The 8,642-nt window shown below is 36.5% G+C and overlaps 1 protein-coding gene across 6 annotated transcripts in view; it reads right to left on the bottom strand.

Annotated features, from left to right (window-relative positions):
* Positions 1–3,465: 3,465 nt before the first annotated feature.
* Positions 3,466–8,642, bottom strand: part of col28a2b (collagen, type XXVIII, alpha 2b) — a 104,871-nt gene continuing 99,694 nt past the window's right edge. For all 6 annotated transcript variants that reach the window (XM_087256436.1, XM_087256434.1, XM_087256435.1 and 3 more), the window contains 4 exons: positions 7,882–8,138; positions 7,636–7,804; positions 4,958–5,149; positions 3,466–4,856 (listed from right to left, as the gene is read on the bottom strand). In XM_087256436.1, the coding sequence (XP_087112562.1) occupies positions 4,962–5,149; positions 7,636–7,804; positions 7,882–8,138 (614 nt within the window). In that variant the 3' untranslated portion in view covers positions 3,466–4,856; positions 4,958–4,961. The remainder of the gene's footprint in view (positions 4,857–4,957; positions 5,150–7,635; positions 7,805–7,881; positions 8,139–8,642) is intronic.

Genomic DNA, 8,642 nt, shown 5'->3' with positions numbered 1-8,642 from the left:
GTTACATTTGTGTTTTGAGGTGGGTACAAGAGCTTTTCACCATCCAAGGGACATCTTTTATTCTCTGTTTGCCCCTAAAACTCACTGTAGAAAATGTTGGGTTTCTCACAATCAAATTGTGCTGGGACAACATGAAGGAATTAAGGTAACTTATTAGTTTTTATAAATTTAAGTGGATTGAACATAAAACAATTAAGTTGTCCCAATGAAATCTGAAGAATTGTGTTGTTTCAGCTCATTTTAAATAAGCAGTATAAACAAGCAACAACATTTTTTTTGAGTGCTCCTATAAATCAGTGTATAAGTATACATATAAGTTATTAAAATGTAAATTATTTTACATATATCTCCCAATTGACGTTCAACAAGTCATGGAATGTCCTTTTTTTAAGTTTGGCTGGATTCAAAGTTATAAAAAAAATAATAATAATAATAATTATATATATATGTATATATATATATGTATATATATATATATATACCGTATATATATATATATATATATATATATATATATATATATATATATATATATATATATATATATATATATATATATAAAATTAAGGGCCAATAGTATTCACCCCCTCAGGGAATTTTTTTTTTCAGTTGGCTACAGAACAAACCGACATCCAATGACTTGCCTAAGTAGCCTAACTTAGTTAACCCAATTAACCCTGTTAAGCCTTTAAATTACACTTTAAAATAAATACATATTTATTAGTATCTTAAAAAAAACTTGTAAAATATTATGTACAGTCATCATGGCAAAGACAAAATAAACTAGTTATTAAAACTATCGTTTAGAAATGCGTTAAACAGCACTTGTTTAAATAAATACCGTAATAATATTGTTTTTAACTGTACATTGCATTTTTCTCCAAATCAACTTACATTGCAGGTACACCTAGTATTTATGTTACTACCCTAACATCAGTGAACCCAAGCTCTATATATATCTATAGAGATTGTGTATAATTACCAGAGGTATGTATGGCTGCATTTTGTCTTTATAACAACGCTATGGGGCGGTATGACACCGTTCCTTTTCACGCTTATCAGCTCACCGCTCATCTCTATGTGGACAGCTTTTCCACTGTTACCAGTTTGCCCAGTGGCTTAACGCATATGTCGACAGACTTGTGTTGTGGAGCAGAGTTGACCGGGTTTTAACGACTAGGTTCAAGTCCGTTGAAGAACGGTTCCAGAAAGCATGTAAGACAAAAACAAAAGCTAAAAAATAAAATAAACAAGTAAATAACAGGGTGAGAATGTGGTAAAATCTAAAATGTAGTGAAAATCAGGCAGGGCTTTTCTTTTTCTGGATTACTTTTTAAAACTGTCGGTTGGGTTTAGGGGAGTGGGTGGACGAGTCAATCGGTGCTTTTAAAAACACTATTGGTTGGATTTAGGGAAGAAGGAAGGTGGTCAGTCAGTCAATCAGTCATTAGCGGCCTCTGGTGGATTTATGCGAGAATAGCAGGCATGAATGGCACCCGTGAGAGAAATTTGAGATCTCAAAAAGCATGCACAGGGGTCTTTTTGTGGATTCGCGAAAAAAAAAAAAAAAAAAAACATAGCTCCTGGGACTTATTTGGCGCTCTCCAGAAATGTATACAGGGGTACGTTTTCAGAATGAACCTGGGTTGCCCAAAATACTGATATGTACCATTAAGTTCAAGGAAGAAAGTTGTTTTTTTAAGGGTACTGCACAGTAACAGGTGGTTGCACCATTAAAGGTATATTTTTTTAGACCATTATTAAGTGCTGTGAAACAAAACTCAAAGATGAATACTTAAAGGCTAAAGAGTAATCAGGGTCAACATTTAGGCATCTCAAAGTGATTATTTAGGGTCAACATGAGATCAGAAGGGTGTATTGTGCAATCACAAACACGTGCATGTTTTCCAACACAAGCTAATGGTTCTAGAATGATCTCATGGGAGAGCAGCAGTCACTATTACTAAAATTAAAACAGGGAGAAAGGTGTTGGGGGAAGGAGACGTGTGTAATTTAAGTCAAACACAAGGGACAGATGTGTGTGACTGTTTAGGAGGAATTTTGAGGCTGGAATAATGTAAGAAAAAGAGAGAAATGATTAATATACCAACTTAATGTTACATGTTTAAGACAGACAACACTTCAGCTGAGGCTAAAAGCACATTTTTAGTATTTCTTACTGGGATGCTGGTTTTATCAGAGGTTGGGGGTCTGATTATTTTGGCATCCATGTTACCAAAATCCAGCATATACACTTGTGTCAAATGATAATGAAATTTGAACAGCTGTCAATGGAGCATGATGTTTTCTTGCTGCTCAGTTGTGTAGTTTTGGCACTAGCAGTAAAAGAAAAATTAACCAACTAGACACTTTGCTCCAAAGTAATTCACATTAACAAAATGACACATCCTGCAACTGTAATTAAGATTAAAGGGATAATTCACCCAAAAATAAACATTTCCTTACTGCAGGGGTTCCCAAACTTTTTAGCTTGCGACCCCCAAAATAACAATGCTAGTGACTCGCGACCCCCAATATCCTCTGAGGTGATTATATATACATAAACCTTGCATGCAATAGCGCACACACACCAATAGACCAGAGCTGTATCTGAAATCAGAGCTGTAAATGTGCCAGAAAGTTTAACCCGATGTTATAAAATCAATCTGCTGCATCTGAAGACATTGGTGTGTCTTTAAAATTATGTAATTACCCCAGGGGTCGCAATCCAATAGAACTAGTTACTATAAGCTACTGTACTAACTATATAGCATATATTAACTATAAACAACATTTTTTCTCTTCAGTAGTTTATTGATAAAATATGGTAATTCTTATGGTTTAATATAAATAAATAGATTTTTGGAAATCACCAGGCGACCCCCCTTCATTGTCTCGCGACCCCTTGGGGGGTCCCGACCCCCACTTTGAGAACCACTGCCTTACTGTATACTCACCCTCAAGTGATTATAAACGTTTATGAATATCTTTCTTCTGTTGAACACAAAAGAAGTTATTTTGAAGAACGCTGAAAACCTACAACTGTTAATATCTACAGTGGGAAAAACAAATAGTCAATGGTTCAAGGTTTCGAGCATTATTCAAAATATCTTCTTTTGTGTTTAACCGAAGAAAGAAACTCAGAATGGTTTGGAAAGTAAAGGGTGAGTAAATGACGACAGGATTTTCATTTTTAGGTGAACTATCTCTTTAAGGAGATTCAAATATTGCAGATATCTACCACAATATTGTCCATTAGTTTTGTCCAGGAGATGGCAGTCTGCAACCGCAATACCACATTAGAAGCATCTGCCTCTTGTTATCACTGAACATCTTTTATAACCAAAAGTCCTGTGTCAAAGTAGCAGAAATCCTCTGAGCCAAACATGAAATACGGATTAGTGAACATTAAACTAGCACAACATTTGGATTTGCTGACAGCGTAACAGCCTGGCTAGTTAGTTAACCACATACAAAATATTTTATTTTAAAAAAAGTACATACAATATACAAAATGACAAACGTTTTAACAATGCTAACGACAACCCTGGTTCTTAAAATCACACGTTACATGTCGTTTATTTCATACTTGCCAGATCATTTTTGTTTCGTGACAGGATGCAATAATGTTCATTCACAGTTCTGCAGGCTGTGATGTAAAAGTATTGTGCTTTGTTGATGAGCCATTTTACTTTATATTACGTGGCCTTAATTACTAGATACTTACATAAATAAGTATACAATGTTTTTATTGTGATCATAGTGTATTAAACAACACATCTTGCACTACAATTTTTGTGTTTTTAGTTTGGAGGTATGGGTAGGTTTAATGTTTGTGTTTATTTAACAAGGAAATCACAATTACACTGGACAAACCAAATGCATTTGTTTAAGTGTTTTAGCAGACTTACTAATTCTCAACACTTGTCCAAGGATGTGTTAAGGGTGGGTTAAGTTAACTAAATATAGAGCAGGGTAAATAAGTATTGAACACGTCACCATTTGTCTCAGAAAACATATTTCTAAAGGTGCTGTTGACTTGAAATTTTCACCAGATGTTGGTAACAACCAAAATATTCCATATATGCAAAGAAATCTATTTAATTTACAATTGAAGTTCTGATGACACAGAAAAAAAGTATTAAACACATGAAGAAAGGAAGGTGTAGAAAGGCAGTGAAAGCCCAGACAGCAGCTGAAATCTCTCAGTAGTTCTTCAGCAACCCTCTGCCCTTCATCAGTGTAAATGAATTTCAGCTGCTTCAGTCCAACATCTACATTAGCAGGAGGATGCAGATGAAACCAGGGTGGACATTTCAGCAAGACAATGATCCAAAACACAGCCAAGGAAACTCTCAGATGCTTTCAGAGAAAGAAAATCAAGCTGTAGAATAGCCCAGCCAATCACCTTGAATCGACTTGAATTCAATAGAAAATCCAAAATAAAGCTCAGATTTGACAGACGAGACCCACAGAACCATCAAGATTTTGACACTGTAGAAGTTTGAGAAAAACTCACACCTGAGCAGTGCATGAGGCTTCATATGAGAGTCGTCTTTAAGCTGCCATTACCAAAAAAGCCTTTTAAATAAAGTGTTTTTACACAATTGTTATTACACAAAAGTATTGTACTAATATTCTTATTTTACTAATATTATTACAAATAAGTATTGTACTACATGATTAATTTACATATAAGTACATAGTAGTTAAGGCCACTTAATATAAAGCAGGACCACTAGTTTCTTGCAGACGTCAATTTATTTAACATCTGTTTATTTCAGTGCAGGTCCATTGAAGTTGAGAATGAGGAATTACAGACAAAGGTAAATTTGTCCATAATGGATGTCAGCCCCCTGGATGCAAAGAAACAACCGTGACCAAAAGGAAAAAACTACTGTCCCTTTTCATTTGCAGTAATATTTACCAGCGAAAGGTTTTCAGGTGTGTGTTTTACCTGCTCACACGACCACACACGTCTTCTTGCACTCTTCTTCTGTGTCAAAGCGATTACGGTTTCCTTCACAGCCACCGTACCAGAACTGTGCACAGGCGTTGGCTTGTGGTACATAGTACCATCGGATGTTATATTCTCGACAAGGACCCTGATCCAGGAGCAGCTTACAAAGGGGGTCCAAAAGCACAACCTCTGAACACAGATAAAAAATATAAAATATTAAGCAAGAGTCAACTAAAATGTTATTAATGTAATTATTAGAAGGTCCAGTGAAATTCAAATAAGAAATTTAAGATATTAGTTTCAGTCCAACGCAGGCTCATTCTGAAAATGCACCCCTATATACATTTCTGGAGAGCCCCAAATACATCCCAGGAGGTACGTTTTTTTTTTTGTTTGTTTTTTTTATTGCAGTTTTTGTTTTCGTGAATCCACCAGAGGTCACTGTTGACTGACTGAGCGACGACTGATCCACCCTCCTCCTTCCCTAAACCCAACCAATAGTGTTTTAAAAAGCACGGATTGACCCGCCCAGCCACTTTGCTAAACCCAACCAACAATTGTAAAAAAGCAATCCAAAAAAGAAAAGAAAAGGCCCTTGCCTGATTTTTACCACGTTTTTAGATTTACCACATTCTCACTCATCTCCAGAAATGTATAAAGGGCTGTGCAGAGGCATTGCTAGACATAAAGCTCTACTGGGGCTCAGCACCCCCTAAAAAAACAAACAAACAACAAAAAAAAGATAATAATATCATATAGGGGCGGGGAGTGATTATTGTTATTATACAATCATGTTTTGGGGCTGTTTTGCTGCAGGAGGGACTGGTCCACTTCACAGCATAGATGGCATCATGAAGAAAGAACATTATGTAGAAATACTGAAGCAACATCTCAAGACATCAGCCAGGAAATTAAAACTTGGTCACAAATGGGTCTTCCAAACAGACCATGACCCTAAGCATACTGCCAATTGAGTTAAAATGTGCTTTAAGGACAACAGAGTGAATGTTTTGGAGTGGCCATCACAAAGCCCTGATCTAAATCCTGTAAAAAATTCGTGGGCAGAGTTGAAAAAGCCTGTGCGAGCAAAACAGCCAACAAATCCGACTCAGTTACACCAATTCTGTCAGGAGGAATGGGCCAAAATTCCTTCAAACTATTGTGAGAAGCTTGTGGAAGGATACTCAAAACATTTGACCAAAGTTATACAGTTTAAAAGCAAAGCTAAAAAAAATACCAAGGAAATGTGTGTAAACTTTTGTCTTTCTAGAAATTACTAAAAATTCTTATTCTTATTATTCTGGCATTTAGCAAATAATCCTAACAGACCTAAAATAGTAAACGTTTAGTATGATTTACTATCAGACATTAAAAAAATAGTTTTGTTCCTTTTTTTAGAGTGTATGTAAACTTCTGTTTTTACAGAAGTTTTTACAATGCATGTGAAACAAGTACACAGTAAATGAAACTGTTGCTGAAATGTTTTAAACATAATGGGCTCTATTTTGTCGGTCCATGCGCAGAGCGTAAAACGCAGGGCGCGAACGCTTTCAGGGCGTGGCATTTTTGCTAATTTAAGGACAGGAAAATCCGCTTTGCGCCATGGCGCATGGTCTAAAAGGGTTGAGTTTATTTTCTTAATGAGTTATAGGTGTGTTTTGAGAAAAAAACAATTACAGTCTCATCTCCCATTCCCTTTAAGAGCCAGCTGTGTAGTGCCATAAGCGAATTTTGACGTAAAGTAAGTTCAATTTCGCTTTTGCTCTCGTGGATAGGGAAACCTTTACGCACAGACATCAATTAGCCTATAAATAACTAATTTCGTTTGTTAAGCGCAAAGATTTGTTTCAAAACTATTTCTAAATTCAGTTCTAATTTCTAGCAAACGAATAAATGAACAATAATAACAAAGTGTGGTCAAAATACTGAGTTATTTCAAATACACCTGCCATGCCTTATATGGTCTAAAATTTGACAGGTGGACAAATCTAAGCTTGTTTTTAATAAAACAAATATAAATATGGATATAATAAATAATACTGCTAATAATAATAACATTATACAAAAGCAAATTGAATGAGCTGAAAAAGCCTCCCGAGATGAAGAAAGTAAGGCAGTGGTTTTTAAATCTTCCTGTAGGCAAGAAATTAATATGTTTTGTAATATTTTAATAATTTATATTTATATCCTGTATATCTCCTTAAGATATTATATCTTTTTCATATGTAAAGATATTTGCGTATTGCTCTGCATCTTGTTTGTAGTGTGTAAGCCAGGCGCACTTTGCACCAGATAATAGACCGACTTTGTTCTGGTCTAAAGATCAGACTATTTACAGTTTCTCAAAATAACAACGCGCCAAAACACGCCTGATTTTTTAGACCAGAACGCCTATGGGCGCACATTTGAACGCAAATGCATTTGCTATTTAAACAGCGTGGCGCAACACCTCAAAATGACCCTTGCGCCGAGCTAAAAGTAGCAAAAGAGTATTGCGCCGCGCCTTGCGCCACATTGCGCCGGGTGTATGATAGGGCCCAATACCTTTCTTTACCGTCACTTTAGATTGAATTAATGGATCCCTGTCAAATAAAAGTATGAATTTCTTTCAACAAAATAAATCCTAGACTCAAAATATGTTTTGCGGTAAGTTAGCGAGTGTGTTTCGTTTGTACCTTTAGGTAAAGGTGGTCGTGGTGCTGCTATAAACTGCATTGAAGTTGAATATGTGTTCACAGATGATGATGATGTTGTTGTCCCTGATGAAGGTTTGCTAGGTGTGGATGTCCCAGTGACTGCAGGAGCTCCTCTTATGTCTGGTGTTTTAGGTACACGCTCAACCTCCTGACAAAATGTTAATGAAACAAACCATAATCAATACACAAACCAAAGGCTCATTTCATAATCATGTCTGCACTAACCTGTTTAATGTCTGGACCAGCTGTTGAAGCAAACGTGCCTCCTCTGCCTCTCTCAGTGATCACGGTGTTGGTGGCAGACGGTGTTCCTGTGTTTTCTCTGCTGCCTTTATATGTGCTGGTGTCGAAATTATGCCCGCCGTTACCATTGATGCGGTTTCCGTTCAGACCATATCCGTTTTCAAAATCATTAATGCGGTTGAAGATAAGCGCTCTACTTTCATCTTCGCAGAGCTGATTGACTAGTTTGGACTCCAGAGCTGAGATTAAAAATAGAGGAAGGATATTTATTAGAGAAATACAGTTGAAGGCAAAATTTATATTAATTTTAATTATTATTTTATTAATATCTCCAAAGAGCTGTTTGATAGAAAGATTTTAAAACATTTTTAAACATAATAATGGGCGCGATGGTTTAGTGGTTAGCACTGTTGCCTCACAGCAAGAAGGTTGCTGGTTCGAGTCCCTATTGGATCAGTTAGTATTTCTGTGTGGAGTTTGCATGTTCTCCCCGTGTTGGCCTGGGTTTCCTTTGGGTGCTCCAGTGTCCCCCACAGTCCAAACACATGCGCTATAGGGGAATTGGATAAACTGGCCGTAGTGTATGAGTGTGCGTGTGCGTGCGTGTGTGTGTGTGTGTGTGTGTGTGTGTGTGTGTGTGTGTGTGTGTGTGTGTGTGTGTGTGTGTGTGAATGAGTGTGTATGGGTGTTTCCCAATACTGAGTTACAGCTGGAAGGGCATCCGCTGTGTAAAACTTGCTGGA

This window comes from Danio rerio, chromosome 6, assembly GCF_052040795.2.
Source record: "Danio rerio strain M-AB ecotype USA chromosome 6, GRCz13ab, whole genome shotgun sequence".
Classification (NCBI taxonomy): domain Eukaryota; kingdom Metazoa; phylum Chordata; class Actinopteri; order Cypriniformes; family Danionidae; genus Danio; species Danio rerio.
The sequence above is the reverse complement of the archived record's forward strand: the minus strand, read 5'-3'. Positions and strand labels throughout refer to the sequence as shown.